Source organism: Acomys minous (assembly GCF_964271855.1).
Source record: "Acomys minous genome assembly, chromosome: 17".
NCBI lineage: Eukaryota > Metazoa > Chordata > Mammalia > Rodentia > Muridae > Acomys > Acomys minous.
Window position 1 is genome coordinate 55,847,567 of NC_140500.1, and position 22,529 is coordinate 55,870,095.

Below are 22,529 nucleotides of genomic sequence, written 5' to 3' on the forward strand. Positions count from 1 at the left end.
TGAGGTGGCACCAGGTACTCACGTGGTGCACTTACATGCACACAGGCAAAGCACTCATACACTTACAATACTAAAAAGGGGGGAAAGCGCCATAATTACATTTTTTTTGCGGGGGGATGGTATTTATATGAGTGCAGGTACAAACAGGTACATAATCCTGTTAAATAAAAATAGATATGTAAAAAATTTAGGAAGCCGTGGGATGATTAAAGAGGATGTGTTGGAAGCTACTATAGACTTGTCATTACAGAATCCTAAGCAGGAGAGAAAACAGTGGTCTGGAAGGAGCTGTGTCCGGAGGAGGGCGTGTCCTACAGTGCTGTCATGCGCATTTACCTACCTGCCGCCTCCAGGTTTCTTTCAGAGTTGATTGCTTAGAGCAATGGTTGATGGTTCATATGTAATCCCAGCAGGGGTGAGAGAGGGATCAGAGAGGTTAATGGATATGATCATTATGCATTCTACACATGTATGACTAACAATAATAATAATAATAATAATAATAATAATAATAATAGTAATAATAGTCAGGTGGTGGTGTCCCATGCCTTTAATCCCAGCACTCAGGGAGGCAGAGGCAGGTGAATCTCTATGACTTTGAGGCCAGCTTGGTTTACAGAGAGAGAGAGAGAGAGTTCCAGGACAGCTAGGGCTACACAGAGAAACCCTTTCTCGAAAAGCCAAAAACCAATCAACCAACAAAACAAAACAAAAGAAGTGATAAAGGATATTGTAGGGGAAGGAAATTGGCTTAGTGGTTAAGAGAACTTACTGTTCATGTAGGGGACCCAGGTTCCGGTCCCAGCATCCGTATCAAGTGGCTTACAATTGTCCCTACTCTAGCTCCATGTGACTAATGTTCTCTTCCACCCTCTGGCTCCTGTACACACACGGTGCACACACAGTGCACACATGATACACATACAGACAAGCAGGTGCACACACATAAGTTTTGTCAAAAGTTTTACCATTTAAAATCAACCACAAGCGTGGTGGCGCACGCCTTTAATCCCAGCACTCGGGAGGCAGAGGCAGGCAGATCACTGTGAGTTTGAGGCCAGCCTGGTCTACAAAGTGAGTCCAGGACAGCCACGGCTACACAGAGAAACCCTGTCTCAAAAAACCCAAACTAAATAAATAAATGAATAAATAAATAAATAAAATCAACCACAAACAAAGAAACCCTGTTTCGAAAAACCAATAAATAAAATAAAATAAACCACAAGAAAAAAAAATTAGTCATTCTAAACTTGTTTTCTCTCCTTGTCTCCATCTAGGCCCGAAATGCAGAAAAAGCCATGTGAGTATCAACTTACTTGGGGCAGAAAATTCTGGGGTTTAATAACCAGCACAGAACTTTTGTGTGGTCCCTTTGGTAGGAGTCTTTCTAGAAGTGGTAAAATAGCTTTCCTGTGTTTGCTTGTGTTTGTTTCTCCCATTAATGTTGTCTGGCGTCGTCTAGAACTTACACTGGGTAGACACTTTCCTGCCTGTGGGTGGGTTGGGAGTGACAGCAAGGGCGCATCTGATGTTGACCTTTGAACCTTTCTGTATATTGCTTATCACAACAGTCCGATAGTTTCCCCCACAGTCTATATGTACCGTATAAATAAAGTAGATACTCAGTGTTCAGAAACACAGATGGCATTGGAGGCCCACCGATTGGACCACAAAAATCCTTAACTACTCTGGCTTCTTAATTACCACTTAGATGAATGATATCAGATTGGGTCAGGAGCCGATCTGCCCCCAATCCAGGGACCTGAGAGATAAGAAATCTAATGAGGTCTTTTGTGTCCCTGGCAGGACTGCCCTGGCGAGATTTCGTCAGGCTCAGCTGGAAGAGGGAAAAGTCAAGGTGAGTGAAGTCTGATTCTTCTGCCAGCTCTCGTTGGAGGGTTGTGCACCTGAACTTCAGGTTTTACCCCTTTTCTGTTGAGGCAGTGTGATTATCTGGCTCCTGCCTTTCCATTTTTTCCATTTAAAATGATGTCTGGGTTCTCTTATTATTCTAGCTCTGGTAGTGACTATAAGAAGCTATAGGGCGGGCCTGGAGAAATTAAATATTTGTATATGTTTATTTTACCTAGACACAGCCCTTGAGTAATTGTGTATCCTAATTATGGAGTTTCCTACGAAGAGACTGTAGAGTGAGGGTTAGGAACCCGATGTCCCCTAGCGCTGTCACTTCAAGCATATTGAGAGCATTCAATACTTCCGGGTTTCAAGCCTGAATCGGTTGTGGATGTCACTCACGTGTGTAGCCAGCCTAGTGGCAACATGTGTTCCTCTCATCCTCCATAGGAACGGAGACCCTTCCTTGCTTCTGAGTGTACTGAGTTGCCCAAAGCTGAGAAATGGAGACGGCAGGTATGTTGCGTGTGAACCTGATCTCAATGGGAGTAACGCCTCTGCTTGCTTCTTAGTGATTCCGGACCAGTGCTCTAATTTTTTGTTTGTTTGTTTGTTTTTGCTTTTTTTTTGAGACTAGGTCTCTCTTTGTGTTTCTGGTAATCCCTATGTAGACCAGGCTGGCCTCTAACTCACAGAGATCTGTCGATGTCTCTGCCTCTGGAGTGCTGGGATTAAAGGCTGTTTTTGTTTAATTTTTTGAGACAGGGTTTCCCTGTGTAACAGCGTCGGCTGTCCTGGAACTCACTCTGTTGACCAGGCTGGCCTCAAACTCAGAAATCTGCCTGCCTTTGCCTCCCAGAGTGCTGGAATCACAGTCTTGCACCACCCCGCTTGGCTGTTGTTGTTGTTGCTTTTGTTTTTTTGTTTTTTTGTTTTGTTATTTTGTTGTTTTGGGGACAGGGTTTCTCTGGCTGTCCTGGAACTCACTCTGTAGACAAGGCTGTCCTCGAACTCAGAGATCCACCTGCCTTTGCCTCCCTAGTGCTGGGATTAAAGTCGTGCATCACTTCACCTGGCTTTGTTTTTGTCTTTTGAGACATAGTCTCACTTTGTAGTCCTGGCTAGCCTGGAGTTTCCTATCCTTGAGCCCACAGAGACCTGCCTGCCTCTGCCTCCCCAGTGGTGAAGGTAAAGCTGCCCTCCCCCACACCTGTAGTGTTTTGGTTTCTTGTGAATTACAGTTTTCCTGTACTTTCAGATATATTCAGAAGTCATGAAAATGTGCCTGTTATTTATTTTCCCCACAGATCATTGGAGAGATCTCAAAAAAAGTTGCTCAGATTCAGAATGGTAAGCTCATTTACCCTTGAAAGTGTTCTAGAACACACAGTTAGATGTGGGGACCTCAGCCCTCTTCTTGTAATGACCAATAAGACAAATAGATAGAAAATTAACAGGGCCACTGAAGAGAAGAACTGAACACTGGCCCATGCATGGTGCATGCCTGAAACCCAGTTCAGCTAGGTGCAGGCAGGAGCTCAGGGGACTCCTCACACAGCACACAGGACTCAAACAAAACAAACATACAACCCTGTCAGCTAGTTTGATCTAGTTGACATTTATAGACTGCAGCACCAAATAAGGTTCCACTTGACTTTTTTGTTTTGTTTTGTTTTGTTTTTGGTTTTGGTTTTGGTTTTTTGAGACAGGGTTTCTCTGTGTAGCCTTGGGTGTCCTGGACTCGATTTGTAGACCAGGCTGGCCTCGAACTCACAGCGATCCTTCTGCCTTTGCCTCCCAAGTGCTGGGATTAAAGCATGCGCCACTACTGCCCAGCTATTAAAACAATTTTTAAATTTAAATATATTTGATCATATTCTTTCCCTCCTCCAAGTCCTCTTCCCACCCACCCAACCTTAAATCAAGTTCTTTCTTTAAAAACAAACAAAACCCAGTGCAACAAAACTCCCCAAACCAAGAAACCAAAACAGGGAACAGACCACCAAACTGTGACCAAACGGGAATGTAAGCACACAAAAACTCCTCGGCGTCCGTTATGTGTTGACCAGTGCTCCTGAACGTGAGGCCTGCCCTGCAGTGGGGGATGCACCCAGTGTCGTTCTAGTGTCAAAAACTGAGTTTCCCTCTCCACACAGTTAGCTGTTACCCCCAGAGGCTAGGTTTTCAGTCATTCATTCATCCATTTTTTAAAAATATAAAAAAATAAAATATGATAAAACAAAAACTATCATGTCAAAGTTGGAAAAGACAAGCCAACAACCATGACGTGAGTGCAGAAGATAAAGCGGAGGGCTGAGCAGGCCCTGTGCATGCGTCAGTCCCTGCACGATCAGATGAGCTTTGTTCATGTTGATCTGGAGGGTCTTGTTTTCCTCCATCCCCTCTTGCTTCCTTTTCTGGTGTTTGTTTTTTGTTATTTATTTATCATCATCATCATCATCATCATCATCATCATCATCATCATCATCATCATTATTATTATAGATAGGGTTCTCTGTGTAGCCTTGGCTGTCCTGAACCTCGCTCTGTCGACCAGGCTGGCCTTGAACTCAGACAGCTGCCTGCTTCTGCCTCTTTAGTGCCGGGATTAAAAGCAGGTGCCACCACCGTCCTTCAAGGGGAGAGATTTAATGGAGACACACAAATCATCCCCCCAAATAGAATATGTTCTAGTTTCTGGGTTAACTCACTCATTATGATCATTTCTAGCTCAATCCATTTATCCACAAATTTCGGGAAGTCCTTGTTTTTAATAGCTGAATAGTATTCCATAGTGTATATGTACCACAGTTTCTTTATCCATTCTTCTATTGAGGGACACTTCGGCTGTTTCCATGTTCTGGCTATTATGAATAAGGCTGCTATGAACATGGTTGAGCAAATTTTCTTGTTGTGTGCTGGAGCATCTTCTGGATATATTCCAAGGAGTGGAATAGCTGGGTCTTGAGGAAGCCCTATTCCCAGTTTTCTGAGATAGCACCAGATAGATTTCCAAAGTGGTTGTACTAGTTTGCAATCCCACCAGCAATGAAGGAGTGTTCCTCTCTCCCCACATCCTCGCCAGCATGTGGTATCGCTTGAATTTTTGATCTTAGCCATTCTGATGGGTGTAAGATGGAATCTCAGAGTTGTTTTGATTTGCATTTCCCTGATGATTAAGGAGGTTGAGCATTTCTTTAAGTGTTTCACAGCCATTTGATATTCCTCTGTTGAGAATTCTCTGTTTAGTTCCATGCCCCATTTCTCGATTGGGTTATTTGGTTTGGTGGTATTTAATTTCTTGAGTTCTTTATATATTTTGGATATTAGACCTTTGTCAGACGTAGGGTTGGTGAAGATCTTTTCCCAGTCTGTAGACTGTCGCTTTGTTCTCTTGACAGTGTCTCCTGCCTTACAGAAGCTTCTCAGCCTCATGAGGTCCCATTTATTAATTGTTGACATTAATGCCTGTGCTGTTGGTGTTCTGTTCAGGAAGTTGTAAGCAGAAAGACTCAAATGGTATATACTCACTTATATCTGCATATTAGCCCAAGGGGCATGTCCCACGAAAGCCTTCACTTACCAGGAAACTGAGACAGAGGAGAGGACATTCTAGTGGGATTCTAGATGAGAGAATCATGGGAGAAAGGCAAAGTAGAAGGACCCAGAGGGTCCTAGAAGCCTACAAGTAGAACATTATGATAGGCAGATTTGGGCACAGGGGTCCCGCTCAAACTAAGGCACCAGCCAAGGACAATACAGGCGGTAAACCTTAAACCCCTACCCAGATCTAGCCAACGGACAGCACACTCTCCACAGTAGAGGGGAGAGTGGGATATTACTTTCTCACGTACTCTGGTGCCTCACCTTTGACCATGTCCCCTGGAGGGGGAGACCTGGTGGCACTCAGAGGAAGGACAGCAGGTTACCAAGAAGAGACTTGATACCCTATGAACATATAGAGGGGGAGGTAATCCCCCTCAGGAACAGTCATAGGGGAGGGGAGTAAGGGGAAAATTGGAGGGAGCGAAGAATGGGAGGATACAAGGGAGGGGATAACCATTGAGATGTAACAAGAATAAATTAATAATAAAAAAAAAAATTAAAAAAAAAAAAAGAAACCACAAAAAATTGAGATGTAATATGAATAAATTAATAAAATAAAAAAGATTAAAAAAAAAAAAGAATATGTTCTAGGCCATATGACAAGTGTCAGAAAACTCAAAATGATTGAAATCTTACAAATTTAAGTTTTCTGATTATGCCAACAGGAAGAAAAATGCCTACATACTTAACAGTTAACGCACGTGCATGAGTGTGTGTGAGAATCAAGAGCTTTTGTGTTGTTGACACTCACAACACCATCAAGTGAGAGGCTCAGGTGGGACAGCCATGTGTTTAAGGATATAACCCAGGTTTGAAAACCAACCAAATACATTGATTGCCATGCTGTACGGTTTTGATTCCAGCACTCAGGGAGGCAGAGGCAGGCCAGTCTCTGAGTTTGAGGCCAGCTTGGTCTACAAAGGGAGCTCCTGGACAGCCAGGACTACACAGAGAAACTCTGTCTCAAAGCAGAATAAAGAAAACAAACAAACAAAATTATAGCTTTTAATACTTTGTAGGTTCTTTTTCACCCCCTATCATTCGATAGGAGAGAAAGAAGGATAGAGAGGAGAGAGAGATTCTTGGATCTAATTTCTTTCTTCTTGTTTCTTCTTTGAGCACAACTGCTAATCAGCCTCAACCAGCCCCCACCCTCCGCCCTGCACAACCAACAACCACCCACCTTGACTATAGGGGCCCTAGCACTTATCTCCCCTCTGAAAGTCCCCAGAATTCCACTTGTCACACAATGGCAGAAACTATCTGTAGCTGGCAAACCAAGCCTCTGCTAGGCAAATCATAGTTAGCTGCTGCAGATAGTCTAAAGAGGCTCCATATCCCCTCTCCTAGGATTAAAATGAAAACATATTCTTGTAATATATATGTGGGTTTTATTTTGTTTGGTTTGTTATTTTGTTTTGTTTTTGTTTTTTTTGTTTTTTCGAAACAGGGTCTCTCTGCATAGCCCTGGCTGTCCTGAACTCGATTTGTAGACCAGGCTGGCCTCGAACTCACAGCTTTCTGCCTGCCTCTGCCTCCCAAGTGCTGGGATTATAGGCCTGCGCCATTATGCCCGGCTATATTTCTGTGTTTTTAAAGAAACCCAAGACTCAAGAATTTTCATGAAAAAAGGAAGAAAGAAAGAAAAGAAAGAGAAAACCAAGCAAAGGGCTGGAAGATTGCTCAGCTGTTAGGGACATTTGCTGCTTTTCTAGAGGAACTGTGTTCGGTTCCCTGCCTCCACATCAGGTTGTTTATACACAGCTTCGAGCTGTGACCCAGGTACTTAAATCCAGTTCCAGAGCATCCAACACCCTTCTGACCTCTGCTGGTACCCACATACAGGTGTTAGACACACATACATACACATAGATAAAAATTGAAAACAGAACTACTAGGAAATCCCAAAAAATGTTTACGCATTTTCTGTGTACTTAGCTGGTACTGGGAATTGAGCCTAGGGTCTTGTATGTTTGGTTCTCTGTGACTGAGACATACTTCCAGCCTACTTCCACACAAATCCTACAGATCTATTCAGAGTTTGTTCACTGGAAACAACAAAATATTGCTGAAAGAAATCGAATAAGACCCTAATACTATGAAGAGGCTCTGTGTTTGTAGATGGGAGGCCTCTGCATGGTGTAAGTTCCCGTCCCTTCCGTCTTCCCTCCTTCCTGCTGTCCCTCCTCTTTCCCTTTCTCCTTGGCTGTCACAGCTGTCCTGCTGCTATTGGTGCTTACACTACACTCACTGCTTGCCTCAGAGACTGTTGCCTACAACCCTGACTGTTCATTTTAATTTGATGTAAATGATATAGAAGGTTTTCCATTTGTGTTTTTTGGTTGCTACTAAGGGTAAATTTTTTGAGTTTTATTGAGACAGGGTTTCACTATGTAGCCCTAGGTATCCTAGAACTCACCCTGTAGTCCAGGCTGGCCTCGGACTCACTCTCAGAGATCCACCTGCCTCTGCCTCCCAAGTGCTGCTATTAAAGGTATGCATCATCACCACTTGGTGGGGGTGAAGTTTTTTAAAGAATATTTTAATGCTGGGTGTGGTGGCACACACTTTTAATCCCAGCATTTGGGAAGCAGAGGCAGGTGGATCGCTGTGAGTTTGAGGCCAGCGTGGTCTATAAAAGTCCAGGATGGCCAAGATAACATAGAGAAACCCTGTCTCGAAAAACCACCACAAAAAAAAAAAAGAAAAGAATATTTTAACCTTAACTATTGGGAATCTATGTTTACGGTACTTGGCCTTTTTTTTTTTATGGTGATGATGAATTTTCCTATCTATTTTATTTAAAAAATTTTATTTATTGGCTGGGTGCAGTGGTAAATGCCTGTAATGTAATCCTAGTACTTGGGAGGCAGAGGCAGGTGGATCTCTGTGAGGTCAAGGCCAGCCTGGCCTACAAAGTGACTGTCCAGGACAGTCAAGGCTACACAGAGAAACCCTGTCTCAAAAAAACAAAAAAGAAAACAAATACTTACTTAATGTTGAGACAGGCTCTCACTGTGCATCCCTAGCTAGGCTGGAGCTCTCTGTGTAGGCTAGGCTGGCTGAGAACTCTGCCTGCCTCTGCCTCCTGAGTGCTGGGTTAAAGACACACACCACCACACCAGGTCTTTTCTTATCAATTTAAATAGCAGTTCTATGTAGTAACCCTTGGGTGTGTTGCCATCCGTCTTAAAGCTATAGCATTGAGTACATGTATTGGAAGTATTGGCATTCATTGTTCTAGGGCATGCCGTCTTGAAGAAATGATACTAACATTTTTGTTTTCTAGCTGGTTTAGGGGAATTCCGAATTCGAGACCTGAATGATGAAATTAACAAGCTGCTCCGGGAGAAAGGACACTGGGAGGTCCGGATCAAGGAGCTGGGCGGCCCTGATTATGGAGTAAGTAGGCTATAGCGCCGTAGTACCTGGGACACACTGCGGAGCCGTTGGCAGCTGTGCCTGGTTGAGCAGGGCCTGTAGGTGCAGCCATTGTCTGTCCACGAGGAGCTGCTGACAGAGGCTTGCAAAGCAGCTGAAAAGGATGGTGGCACAATCCTGAAATACCACATGGCTCGGGCCTTGGCCTAGGCCATGGCTACCTCACGTTCTTCTCTGAGCTCCCCAGAAACAGTCCTGTCTGTTGTGCTCTGTCCCCTGTAGTATCTTGATTGTAGTATTATTTGTTTATTTGCTTGTTTATTTGTTTGCTTATTTATAGGCAAGGTTTTTCTATTATGTAGAGACTCCCTGGCTGTCCTGCAACTCAGCTATGTAGACCAGGCTGGCCGTGAACTCATAGAGAGCCACCTGCCTCTTCTAGGATTAGAAGCCTGGCACCCACACTTTATTTTACTTTAAATTTAGATTTAGGAAAAAAATTTTTTTTTGCTTTGTTTAGTTTTTGTTTTAGTGTGTGTGTGTGGGGGGCACTGGGCGAACACGAGTGTTAGGAGTGGGGGGGGGAGTCTGATCTCCCTGGAGTTTGAGTTACTGGCAGGTGTGAGCCTCCCGAGGTGGATGCTGGGGATTGGACTGACATCCTCTGCGGGAACAGGATATGTTTCTAAGGTATAAGCCATTTCTCTAGCCCAGCACACACATTTTATACAGCAGTGTGGTGCACACAAAAGTCTGAGAAAATTCTGTCATGCACTTTGGCATTTTCCCTTCTGTATATTTATTATTATTATTATTATTGTTATTATTTTGGAGACAGGGTATCATGTAGTAGGTCAGGTTGACCTCAAAGTAACCAAGGTTAGCCTTGAACTTCTGCCTCTTGCATCTACCCCAAGTGCTGGGGTTTGAGGCATGTGCCACCGTGTCTGGTTGTCTGTGGTACTGAGGACTGACTCCAGCACCTGTGTAAGCTAGACAAGTCTCTACTGATTTACTGCATTCGTAGATAGGCGCCTTGATATATTTTTTCTTGTCTTCTTTTTAGACCAAGTCTCAGTCTGTAGCTGAGGCTGGTCTAACACTGTGTAGCCTAACCTAGCCTTGGGTTTGTAGCTGTCTTCCTGTCTCTGGCTTTCAAGTGCTGAGATTATAGGCCTGCACCACCACACGCATGTTTACTCCGGGCTAGGCAAGCGCTGTGCTGAGCCACAGCCTCAGCTCTGTTGATTTTTCCATTCGGTTTTTTAATTTTTCTTAATGACATTGATTTATTTATTCATTTATTTGTGGTTATGCACGTACACGTCGCAGTGTGCATTTAGTGGTCGGGTGACAACTTGTGGAAGGCATTTTTTCTCTTCTACCATGTGGGTCCTGGGGAATTGAATTTAGGTCATCAGGCTTCCTTGCTCAGCCCCCTCAGTGCTGACATTAAAGGTATCGCTACCATGTTTGGCCACTGTTTTCTTATTTTTAGAACCTTTGTGGTGCTGGGGACTGACCCAGGGCTACTTACATGCTAGTGAGCACTGTACTCTGGAACTGCATCTCCCTAGATTAACTTCTAAGGGGTTTGGAAAATGCACAAATTGTCCATGTATGATATAATTATATCAAAATGCACTGTAAATAGAGAAAAGTAGGTTTATGTATCAGACCTGCTTTTCCTTTTCTTTCCAATAAGAAAGTCGGCCCTAAGATGCTGGATCATGAGGGTAAAGAAGTCCCAGGAAACCGCGGTTACAAGTACTTTGGGGCAGCAAAAGATTTACCCGGTGTCAGAGAGCTGTTTGAGAAAGAACGTAAGTAGCTCGATTTTGAGAAGGTGTTGGCCTTTGATTATTGCCACTGAGTGAGAAGAGTGTGCTGTATGCTATGCAGTATAGCTATGTGCCTTGCGGTGTAGCTATGTGCTGTGCGGTGTAGCTATGTGCTGTGTGCCGTGCGGTGTAGCTATGTGCTGTGCGGTGTAGCTATGTGCGGTGTGCCGTGCGGTGTAGCTATGTGTGGTGTGCCGTGCGGTGTAGCTATGTGCTGTGTGGGGTAGCTATGCCGTGCGGTGTGCTATGTAGTGTAGCTGCATGTTGCACGGTGTAGCTGTGTGCTGTGCAGTGTAGCCATGTGCTGTGCGGGGTAGCTGTGTGCTCTGTGGTATAGCTATGTGCTATGTGGTGTAGGAATTAGTGTTTCCAGATTTTTAAAAATAGTTTAAAATTTTTGTTCTTAATTTTATTTGATATTTTTCGATCACTGTCTCATCTAGGCCAGGCCTTGAGCTCTTGGCCTTCCTGCCTCCACCTGCCAGGATTATGGACACCTAGCTTTTTTTTCTTTTCTGTTTTAAAACATTGCTCAGGTTGCCTCAGACTTACCATGTGACTTCCATCTCTGCCTTCAGAGGGTTTGCAGACCTGTGTCATCGTGTCTGGGTTATGTTGTTGGTGTTCTGGTTTTTGCACTTACCTCTCATCTTTCTTTATTGTGATTAACATTTATTTATTAGTGGGATTATCTGTGTGTGGGGGGGTACACATGTGTCATCCAGCACCTTTACCCACTGGGCCACCTCACTGCCGCATGTACATTTTTCTAAATGTGTTTAGTTTTTCTGTCGTGTTAAAAGTTGAACCCAAGACCTTGCTCTCGCTAAGCAGGTGCTGTGCTGCTGGCTGCCATCTGCAGCCCTGGGCATGTAATTTTATTTCAGCTGTTGGCTTTGCTGTTGTCAACAGAGAGCCTTTCAGTGTTACCCAGGCATGTCTTAACTCATGAGGTCCAAGGCTCAGGTGACATCCTGCCTTAGTCACCTGTGCCACCGTGCCTGGCTCAAGAGTGGCGTGCATAAGTCACTCTTTCCTCGTATAGTAAAGTGCTGCCCACTTCAGGACTCCAGCAGAGGGGACTGGGAACTACTGTTACCTTCCTGTTTCCTTCTAGGCCCCTTTCAAGGCTGATGTTATCCATACTAGGTGAAAGAGTAATCAGTCCCAGTTGACTGAAAGTGCACTTTTCTTCTATTCCTTCTCATGATTGCACTTTAAAACTGGTCCCTGTGGTCAGGAGGGAGGCAGCGCTTTTGCCCCAGCCAGTGTGATGTCATACCTTCACAGGACATGGCCTAAAGTGGCAGATAAAGTTGCCATTACCAACTGTGGGCAGTGAGTGGAGGTCTGCCAAAACATGGCCGTCCCCTCCCTGCTGTGGCGCTCCTTGATGTATGCACTTAAAGCTACTCCATAATTGGTCGAGAGGACTGGAAGTGCACCACAGGGGATAAACTGATAGTGCGGCTCTTATGTGGGGCCTGGGCGTGAGCCTTCGCACCAAAAGGAGAATAAAAAGAGCCCTTTAACCATTCTTCAGTTGCCAGGCCTTTATTTCCAGTTCTCATAATTAGAAGATTTTTGGGATTAAAAAAAAAAATTTTGTCTGTATGTGTGTAAGTGCAGGCACACGTGTGCTCCAGTGTGCATGTGGGGGACAACCTTCTGGGAGTTGGTTCTTTCCTTGTGCCTTATTTGAGGCAGGGTCTCTCCTGTTTCAGTGTCTGTGCTGTGTTTTCTAGGCTAGCTTCCTCACAGTTCTCCTGTCTGTTTCCCATCTTGATGCAGGAGTTCTAGATCTACAGATGTTTGCTGCTGCATCTGGCGTGGTTACATGGTTCCAGGGACTGGAGTCGGGTTGTCAGGCATGCATAGCAAGCTCTTTTAGCTGCTGAGCCATCTCCCTGTTTTGTTTGACACAGGGTTATATTGTGCAGCCCAAGCCAGCCTGGAACTTGTTATGTGGTCCTGGGATCAGAGATGCTTGCTACTCTTTCCTGCTTGCTTCTGTGACTAATAAGGTTGATAATTCGATTTTTTATTTTTTGGTTTTTTGAGACAGGGTTTTTCTGTGTAGCCTTGGCTGTCCTGGACTTGCTTTTGTAGACCAGGCTGGCCTTAAACTCAAAGAGACCTGCCTGCCCCTGCCTCCCAATAATTAGATTTAATTATAAATGGAATTGTTCATATGTATGCATCTTTTCTTAACATATTTTTGAGTTTATGTTTTTATTTTATGTATATAGTTTTTTTTGTTTTTGTTTTTTTTTTCAAGACAGGGTTTCTCTGTGTAGCCTTGGCTGTCCTGGACTCACTTTTGTAGACCAGGCTGGCCTCGAACTCAGCGATCCACCTGCCTCTACCTCCAGAGTGGGATTAAAGACGTGCACCACCACACCCAGCTGTGTATAGGTATTTTTGTCTCCATGGTATCTGTGTACATGCAAGTAGTGCCCTCAAAATCCAGAAGAGAATATTAGATCCCCTGGAACTGAAGGTATAGATGGTTGTAAGCCGCCGTGTGGATGCTGGGATCCAAACCTGCATTCTAGCTGACCATAGGCTCAGCTTGACCACTGAACCATCTCTTCAGCCCCCACGTTTTTTCTTTCTTTAGTGGTCAACTTTTATTCCTTGGCCAGTGTTAGATTAAACTTTTCGTTTGATTTCCCTTTGATAACTAAACTTATATTCTCGATAGTTGTCCTTAGTCTGAAATGCTTTCTTCAAAGTGCTCTCATTTGCTCTTTGTTTGTTCGTTTGAGACAGGGTTTCTATGTATGGCCTTGGCTGTCCTGGACTCACTCTGTAGATCAGGCTGGCCTCGAACTCAGATATTCACCTGTCTCTGCCTCCTGAGTGCTGGGAGTAAAGGAGTGCTTTAACCCCACCCCCATCATTTGCCTTTCTTATGCTTTCTTTTTCTGTATATTTGTTTTGTGTCACTCGGCATTATACCATGTCCTGTGTTGTTAAGACACATTGTGAAATAGCATTAAAGGGGCCTTAGGATACCTCATGCCATGACTTGTAATACTAGGTTATCCCTAGTGTTTTTACTACTGTATGAATAGTCCTGAGATGTATTTCTTTGTCTATAAAACTTTATTATGGACCTGTGGTTTGCGGGGTATTGTTAGAAAGTGTTTAAGACAGAGCCTGGGGCCAGGGCCTTGCTAAACACAGGTCACCATCGACCCATATCTCCAGCTCTGCTTATGTAAAACATAGAGGTTCCATTTACTTACTTGTTAGTTACCTATTTTTGTATTGCCGAGGGTTGCACCCAGGGCCTCGGGCGTGTGAGTCAAGGACTCTTAATCGCTGGCCCATATCCTTAGCCCAGAGATAGGCTTCTTTAATTAGATTTTACTCATTGGGCCAAAGCCTCAACTTTAGGCCAAGGTGGGCCTGCTCGCTTGGTCCCATGTGTGAATAGAGAAGTGCTGACTTTGTGGTGTGTCCGTGCATGTGTCATGTGTGGCTCTAGTGTGGAGAAAAGGGTTGGCTCAGGATGATCTTGGTGGCAAGTCAGCTAAGCTGCTGCCATTTCTTGTAGCCCTTCCTCCTCCCAGAAAGACACGCGCTGAGCTCATGAAGGCGATCGACTTTGAATACTACGGTTACCTGGATGAAGACGATGGAGTTATTGTGCCTTTGGAACAAGAGTATGAAAAGAAACGTATGTGCGTGGGCAGTCACTGAAGCTGCCACCTGCCTTCTGTTCTCTCCATTGAAAACGGTTTAAATAGTGCACGATACCAAAGCTGGCTTTATTGCTGCCAAAGGTCTGCAGGGGCCTGCGGTGACCTGACATATAGGTGGTGGATGAGGCAGTCAGGGTCATGCTGGGCCCGGAGCAGCCTGTGAAACCACAGGTCTTCCCCTGTCCTGATCCAGTTTGTGGGAGGTCACAATCCAAATCCCTCTAAGCTAGCTTGTCTTGAACTTGTTCAGTGGTCCCTGGATCGGCAGCTTTTCGATCGGCTTCCTGCGCAGCTGACAGGAGGCGGGGTCCGTAGGAGTGCCTGCTTCCTCCTGCAGAGCACGCCATGCCGGCCTGAGGAGTGGGTCCGTGCAGCTCCCATAGGAATTTGGAAATGTTTGGTGGGGTAGGACCACCCCACCAACAATGTGTCCTTCTCCTTTTCACGTATGCATGTCGGTCAGCCCCTGGGGGGGATTTGGAGACATTCTCACAAACGCTGCCTTGCACCTACTTAAGGCCACAGGCATTGTAGGACAGACTGTCCTCTGCAGCCATTTTTCAACCTCCAGGGCAGACCTGGGGTGTCCTTTTTCCAAAGGGGACATCTTGGCCTCCCAGCCCAGCGCAGTGTTTAAATATGCTCTGTTCTCCTCTGTCCTCAGTCAGAGCTGAGCTGGTAGAAAAATGGAAAGCAGAGAGAGAGGCCCGGCTGGCAAGAGGGGAGAAGGAAGAGGAAGAGGAGGAGGAGGAGGAGGAGATCAACATCTACGCTGTCACCGAGGAGGAGGTACGGGCGTGGCTCCTGCCTGCTGGTCATTGTCCTCTCCTAAGCTGCAGGCACCTGGGAGCAGACTGGGCCACGGCTCAGAACCCAGCTTCCTCACCTGCAGGGTGGAGCGCAGGGAGGCTTGCAGACGGGGGGGGGGGGGGGGGGGGGGGTGGGGTGGGGGGGAGGGGGGGGGGTGGGGGGGGAGGGGGGGTGGGGTGGGGGGGTGGAGGGGGGGTGGGGGGGTGGAGGGGGGGTGGGGGGGGAGGGGGGGGTGGGGGGGGAGGGGGGCTAAGGGAGCTCGTGTTAGCTTTCTTTTATCAGGTCAATTCTCTCAAATGATGTAGGACAGTTAGTGAATGCGCTTTAGTTCATGGCCTTAGCCCCGTATGGCTCTTGTGTCGACTTCCATACCCATTCCTCTCATGGGAGCAGGCCCATGGGCTTCTGCAGAGGCTTGTGACCAGGTGTGGGACTGTGGTCCACACTTCTCACCCGAGCCTCTGGGCGCCAGCCTCTTCTGCTGTTGGGTCCAGCATGGACCAGTCAGAACGCTTCTGAGTTGCTCTTCTGAGACAGGGGAGAGGAGGCAGGTTTTGCATGTACAATTGATGGCGCTTGCTTGTACATCGCTGACAAAGCAGCAGGTTTGGAGACAGGGTTGATGACTTCGTGACTGTGTACCAGGATATGGAGGTTCCTGCATAGGTCCGGCTGGCCTGCAGTAGAGATCAGTAAAGCGTTGAACACAGGATGGCCATGCTTCTCTGGGTTAAAGATAAATGCTTGATTCTTCAGCTGTTTAGTCAGTGGCCTAAACACACCATGCTCAGCCAGGTGCAGGAGCAAAGCAAGCAGCGTGTGCTGGGAGGTGCTGTGACAAGCAAGGACAGATGGCAGGCCAGTGTCGCGCACAGACAAGTGCAGTGCTAGGGTGATGGGGCGGAAGAGGGGTTCCCACCGAATAGACATTTCCCTTATTGTAACAACAAAGGGAAGGATTCCTTTTTCCTTTTAAATACTGGTAGCTGTCTTAAGTGTTTCGTTCGCTTGGTTGTTTCTGTGGTCCTGGGGGAATAAGCCCTCTACCGCTGACTCTGTCCCTAGGTCTCTTTTATTTTGAGATAGGGTGTCACTATGATGATGAGACAGGCCTTAGACATTACTCTTCAGTCCCACTTGCTTTTGTTTTTGTTTTTTTGTTTGTTTGTTTGTTTTTGGAGGCAGGGTCACTCTGTAGCCCATGCTAGCTAGAACTCGAGGCAGGCCTCTTGCCTCAGCTTCCTCAAAGTGTGGGTTTGCAGGTTTGTGCCACCAGGCCCCACTGAGTGACACTCTGTCCCGAGGTATCAGTGCCCGTGTCAGCAGTGCCCTGCTCATGGGTTGTACGTTTGTCTTGTGCAGTCGGATGAGGAAGGCAGCCAGGAGAAGGTGGGGGAGGATGGCCAGCAGAAGTTCATCGCCCACGTCCCCGTGCCGTCGCAGCAGGAGGTAGGCCGGGTGCTGGGAGCCATTCCTCCAGCTCAGCTCCCCTCCCGGTGTCCGTCATCCTTCCATCCCGCCACGCAGTCTTAAATCCGACCATGTGGCGCTTGTCACTGCAGTCCCAGAGGCTGTGGGGTCTGCGAAGGGCAGGACCTTCTTGACGGGACTGATAAGCATGAGCTTTGATTGCTCCGGGTGTGTGTGTGTGTGTGTGTGTGTGTGTGTGTGTGTGTGTGTAAAGAATGGCTGGTTCTTGCAGACTCTAGTGCAAGTCAGACTTGTTGACCACATCCCTGCATGTATTCCCAGCTTGGGTTGTGGTAGAAGTGGGGGCCTTGCCGAGGGGTGACTCCTCTGCTATGGGTGTCCACAGATTGAGGAGGCGCTTGTGCGGAGGAAGAAAATGGAACTGCTCCAGAAATATGCCAGTGAGACCCTGCAGGCACAGAGTGAAGAAGCCAAGCGACTCCTGGGGTACTAGGATGAGGCAGAGCGCTTCTCGGACTCTGGAAGATCTGCTGGGTGTGCTTGTGACACGTGAACGTGCCATCCTCACAGCTGCCCTGGGCTGGGGCTAGGCCGCTGATGCTGGGGGGCCCTGTGCCTCTCTCATCCTTCATCTTGCCTCTCCTTTACCGGACATGTGAGCTGGCCCGATGGCAGGGCCCTGTCCCTGACTTCCCAGTAAGCTGTCAGGGTACCAAGACTGTAACCACCACCTTTGTACAGATGTGTTTGCTACATAGGGATCCATTCATTTTCACTTGGAATGTGTAAAATCAGCTCTCTGGAAAATTTATTCCATCTTGTACTGTGATTTTAGGAAGTGAGAAAGATCAATTAGTAGCCAATGTTAAAAAACAAACAAACATGGTTTTTTTTATTCAAATCATATTTAAATTCAAAGATGTATCTTCTCTGGGAAACAGATGATGAGTCCACCCCAGGTAGAGGTCCATGGTGAGTAGTGGGGCCATGCCTTTGTGCCAGGTACCACTTTTCTTTGCCATGGGACACCGCCTCCCCCCTGCCACCCCTACCCCCCTGAGAGCCTGCTTCACCTTCTTCCGTCTTGTGGACAGGAATTTTGAGTTTGCAACTTTACTTTTATAACTTGTATCAGAGAAAGCTACTTTTATTAAAGATTTTTAATAAGAAAGGAAACGTCTGTGCCTGGACCTTGCTCTGTGGCTTATCTAGACTGAGAGCACATGAAGTCATGGAAGGCCCTGAACACTGCGTGTGTGTAGACAGATGTGTAGTGGCGTGCACACACCGCCAGCTTACGTTCACATCTGAGGATGGCTGTGTGTGGCCTTTGTGGGTGCACATGTGCTGCTCGGTGACTGAATCCGAAGAAGCACTTGAGCCGAGTCTCAGCTACCTATCAGCAACCTCCCCACAGGTCAGTGCTATAGTGAATGGTCCTCCCTTAGGCACAGGGATCCAACCCAGGCCTTCATCCCATGGAAAGGATGTGTGTGGACTGTTTAGAGGACAGGGATGGTGGGGGCTGATTTTGCCTGTGGGGACAACATCATGGAAGATGGTGGCAGAGCCATGTTGCTGTAAGTGGCCAACTTGGAATGAGCCAAACAGTGGCTGTGCTGGCTGACTCTGTATGGAGCTTTGAGTTCAGAGCAAAGGAGGTGAGCCATAGCTAGTAGGAAAAAAAATTATTATTATTATTTTTTTGGTTTTTCAAGACAGAGTTTCTCTGTATAGCCTTGGCTGTCCTGGACTCACTTGTAGACCAGGCTGGCCTTGAACTCACATCAATCCACCTGCCTCTGCCTCCCAAGTGCTGGGATTACAGATGTGTGCCATCCCGCCTGGCCACTAGTAGGAAACTTATCTTGACCCTCCCTGAGAGTAGGACTGGCATAAGCCAAAGCTACTGTGTACAGGGAGAAGGCAGGTCCAGGGTGGAGCTTCGGCAACCCTCAGAGGCAGGAGGATAGCGCCCAGCACCACCCAGGGCCTGCTTAGGAAAGAACTTTGAGCATAGAGCATAACGTTCTGGGTCTCTGCCTCAACTTCTGTACCCCAGAAGTCAGCACCTGGTACCCTGTGCTTACCCTGTGGTCTTAGCAGGCCTGTGGCATGACCTGAGGCATCCGAGAACCCTGGGGACACACTAGTATAGGTTTGAGACTTTGGACGGCCCTGGGGTGGCCAGGCTTATCTGAAAGTTGAGGGCTTGGCCTTTACGGTATTAAGCTTCCCTGGTTTTCTTGGTATGTCCTGGGGTGCAGGATAGACCCGTTAGGTTTCATCTTTACGGAAACAGGCTCTGCATAGGGAGGTAAATGGCCTGCTATTGGTGTCCCTGGTGGGGACCCCAGCAGTGGCTGAGTACTGAGGGCAGGTCTGTCCAGGGCTCCTGCCCAGGCCTAGGGAGAGTAGGGGGAGGCAGCTGGGCCAGTGTGACTATTGATGTGGGTGTGGTGATCTTGGCTACGTCTTTGCATAAGGGGGCAAACCCAGTCTTGGTAACCAATTGGTCAATAAAGTCTCTTAATGTGCATGTATACTTTAACCCTATTTGCCGTTTCTGGAAAGGTGACTTTTCATCCCCGCCTCTCCTTAGTCCACCTAGCCTCCTGTGAATCTAAAGCAGTATCTTTTATTTTTTCCTCCAAGACAAGTGCCTCTCTCCCTAGCCAAGACTTCAACTGCTCTCCTCCCTGTCCTTTCTCTCTTTGTATGTGTAGCTCCTGCGGCGGCTAGTTTCATGTCAACTTGACACAGACTAGAGTCAACTGAGAGAAAGGAGCCTCCATTGGGAAAATTCTTCCAAAAGATCGGGCTGCAGGCGGTAGACATGTTCTTGATTACCGATCAATATAGGAGGGTAGGGCCACTCCTGGCCTGGTGGTCCTGGGTTCTATACGAAAACAGGCTGAGTCAGGTGGTGGTGGTGCACACCTTTAAAAGTCCAGCATTCAGGAGGCAGAGACAAGCAGATAGATCTCTGAGTTCGAGGCCAGCCAGGACTATAAGAGAAGCCCTATCTTCAACAACAACAAACAACAACAACAACAGGCAGGCTGAGCATGCCAAGGGGAGCAAGCCAGTAAGCAGCACCCCTCCATGGCCTCTGCATCAGTTCCTGCCTCTGGGTTCCTGCCCTGTGTGAGTTCCGCCATTGATGCATTACTATTTGGAAGTGTAAGCCATGTAAGCCAACTTACACTTACATTTCCTCCCCAACTTGTTTTTGATCCTGGTTTTTCATCACAGCAACGGAAACCCTAAGACAGTCCCTGGCTCCAGATTCCCACTCATGACCGTGCACGCCATGAGTGGATGAAAACTTAGCCTGGTTTGTGCCTAGAAAGAATATCATGACAGTAAGCTATTCTTGTTCCCACAGAGGCCCCAGGAGAGGCCCAGGTGTGTGTGTTGGGGGGAGGGGCAGGGTTCTCGCATAGGCACTGGCCTGACAGGCCCCGACAGGGACATGCAGTCCTGGTCCACGTCCCAGCCCGTCTTGCCTCAAGAACACAAAGGTCCCTAGGGTGGCCAGTGTCTGGCTGGCTCCATTTGCCTTCCTCCAGCTTAGGCTTGTGTCTGTGCACTGGAGCATCTCTCTCACTGCATCCTGGGACCTCAGAGGCCACTGGCCGCAGCGTTTGAACGGAGTTTCCTTTTTTGTAAAGTGAATGGTGAGAGGATGGTGCCACCACAGCTGCTTCCGGCTGGCATGTTTGAGGCCTTCAGGGACACAGGGAGCAGATGCTGCTGCTGCAGAGTTGGGCCTTGAATATTTGGACATTGCTGAGGGTCAGAAATGTCCCTTGAAGTCCCATAAACAGATAATTGTCATCGTGAGCTCTCTTACAGTAGACAGATTTGGCAGGAAGTGGGAGCCTGTAGGGTAGACCAGAGGCTGAGGCTGGGCCTGCTCTGGGGGATAGCAGTAGAAACAGGAGCCAGCACAGCTTTTGGGGGGAGGCTGGAGGAGAATTTTGAGACCAAGCCTGCAGGATGAGACCATCGACAGAAGCATATGGGAAGGAGTGAATTTGGCCTGTATTTATGGCTTTCCAGTTCTGGGGAAGAGAGAGCATCTGATGCCTGTCCTTTCTGTGGCCACTGGGTGAGCTGAACGTTGCCCAAAGGGATACAGCCAGCAGCAGTCCAAAACACCAAGGTCTCCACTGCTCCAGCATATCTTTGCTTTATTTTTGCATTTATTTCTCTAATATTTTGCAGCAGCGATTCTGTATTAAGGACACAGGGTACCATGGTTGGTATCTGGGCATCTTTGTAGTACTCCCCCCCCCATTTCTATTATTTTTTCTATTATCTGTTATTTGGGATTTTTAAAAAATTTATCTTATGTGTGAGTACTCTATCTGCATGTACACCTGCACACTAGAAGAGGATATTAGAGATTACAGATGGTTGTGAGCTACCCTGTGGTTGCTGGGAATTGAACTCAGGACCTCTGGAAGAGCAGGCAGCACCCTTAGTTGCTGAGCCATCTCTCCAGCCCCTCCATTTCTATTCTTATTGGAGGCTTATAAGGATGAAATGCCATTTTGTCCACCCTTATAAATTATTACATTTTTTTTTTCTCCCCTCTCCTCCAGACACAGTTTTTCTGTGTGGTCCTGGCTGTATTGGAACTCTGTAGCCCAGGTTGGCCTTGAACTCAGATTTGCCATTCCTGACTCAAGTGCTGACATTAAAGCCACTACTGTCTGGCTAAATAAAGAAATCTTAAAAAGAAGATGGAGGAAGAGGAAGAGGAAGAGGAGGAGGAAGAGGAGGAAGAGGAAAAGGTTCAGTATAGGGCTTGAGATATGGTTCAATGGCTCAGTGGTTAAGTGCACTTGTCTTTCTTCCAGAGGATCTGAGTTTGGGGTTCTCAGTTCACAGTCACTTAAAACTCCAACTCTGTGGTGTCCAATGCCCTCTTCTGGTTTCTGCAGGCACCCACACACATATTTAAAACATATTAAATCTTTGTATCATTTAAGTTTGAGATAGGCATTATTTTAAAAATTGCAATTGAAATAGGATAATATTTTTATAGGAAAAGTAGTTCATTAAATATATGTATATATTTTATTTGTTTGTTTGTTTTGTTTTGTTTTTCGAGGCAGGATCTCTTTGTGTAGCCTTGGCTGTCCTGGACCTGCTTTGTAGACCAGGCTGGCCTTGAACTCACAGTGATCCACCTGCCTCTGCCTCCCGAGTGCTGGGATTAAAGGTGTGCACCACCATGCCCGGCTTGAATATATATTTTTAAACTGCTCTATTCCCAAGTGAACATAATGCATTTTTAAAAATGCCACTGTCTTTTAAAAAAATTTCCTACCAAAAGAAATGTGGATTTGTTAAGGTGTGATTTACACAGCATAGAGTATAATCTTTGAAAATGTACATGTAAGTGTGTCTCTATGTGTGTGTGTGTGGTGTGTATATGTGTGTAGATGTATATGTGGTGGGGAGGTGCCTATGCTTGTGTATGCTTTCACATGTAGAGAGGCCTGGAGAGGGATTTTAATTCAGAACATGGCTGCTCTGACAAGAGCTCACATCCCGAGACCTGGGTATCTGTGATCCCGCTGGAATACAGACAGGCCTTTAATCTCAGGAGACAGGCAAACAGGTCTCTGAGTTCAAAGCCAGCCTGGTATAGAGCAAATTTCCGGTAAAGAAAAGTTTAGGTCCAGGCGTGGTATTTTTTGTTTTTGTTTTTGGAGACAAGATTTCTCTGTATAGCCTTGGCGTCCTAGCCTCACTTTGTAGATCAGGCTGGCCTTGAACTCACAGTGATCCACCTGCCTCTGCCTCCCAAGTGCTGGGATTAAGGCGTTGCCACCAACACCCAGCTTGGAACACACCTTTAATCCCAGAGCTCAGGAGACAG

At 46.6% G+C, this 22,529-nt stretch overlaps 1 protein-coding gene across 2 annotated transcripts in view; it reads left to right on the plus strand.

Moving 5' to 3' along the window:
* The window catches only part of LOC311588705 (pre-mRNA-splicing factor ISY1 homolog), a 176,236-nt gene extending 158,427 nt beyond the window's left edge, over nt 1-17,809 (plus strand). The window contains exons 2-11 of one of the 2 annotated variants that reach the window (XM_084766640.1): nt 1,278-1,300; nt 1,807-1,858; nt 2,305-2,370; nt 3,162-3,204; nt 8,750-8,862; nt 10,547-10,664; nt 14,245-14,367; nt 15,057-15,181; nt 16,565-16,651; nt 17,019-17,809. In XM_084766640.1, the coding sequence (XP_084622766.1) occupies nt 1,278-1,300; nt 1,807-1,858; nt 2,305-2,370; nt 3,162-3,204; nt 8,750-8,862; nt 10,547-10,664; nt 14,245-14,367; nt 15,057-15,181; nt 16,565-16,651; nt 17,019-17,126 (858 nt within the window). In that variant the 3' untranslated portion in view covers nt 17,127-17,809. The remainder of the gene's footprint in view (nt 1-1,277; nt 1,301-1,806; nt 1,859-2,304; nt 2,371-3,161; nt 3,205-8,749; nt 8,863-10,546; nt 10,665-14,244; nt 14,368-15,056; nt 15,182-16,564; nt 16,652-17,018) is intronic. The other variant, XM_084766641.1, reaches the window with a different exon arrangement.
* Nucleotides 17,810-22,529: the final 4,720 nt, after the last annotated feature.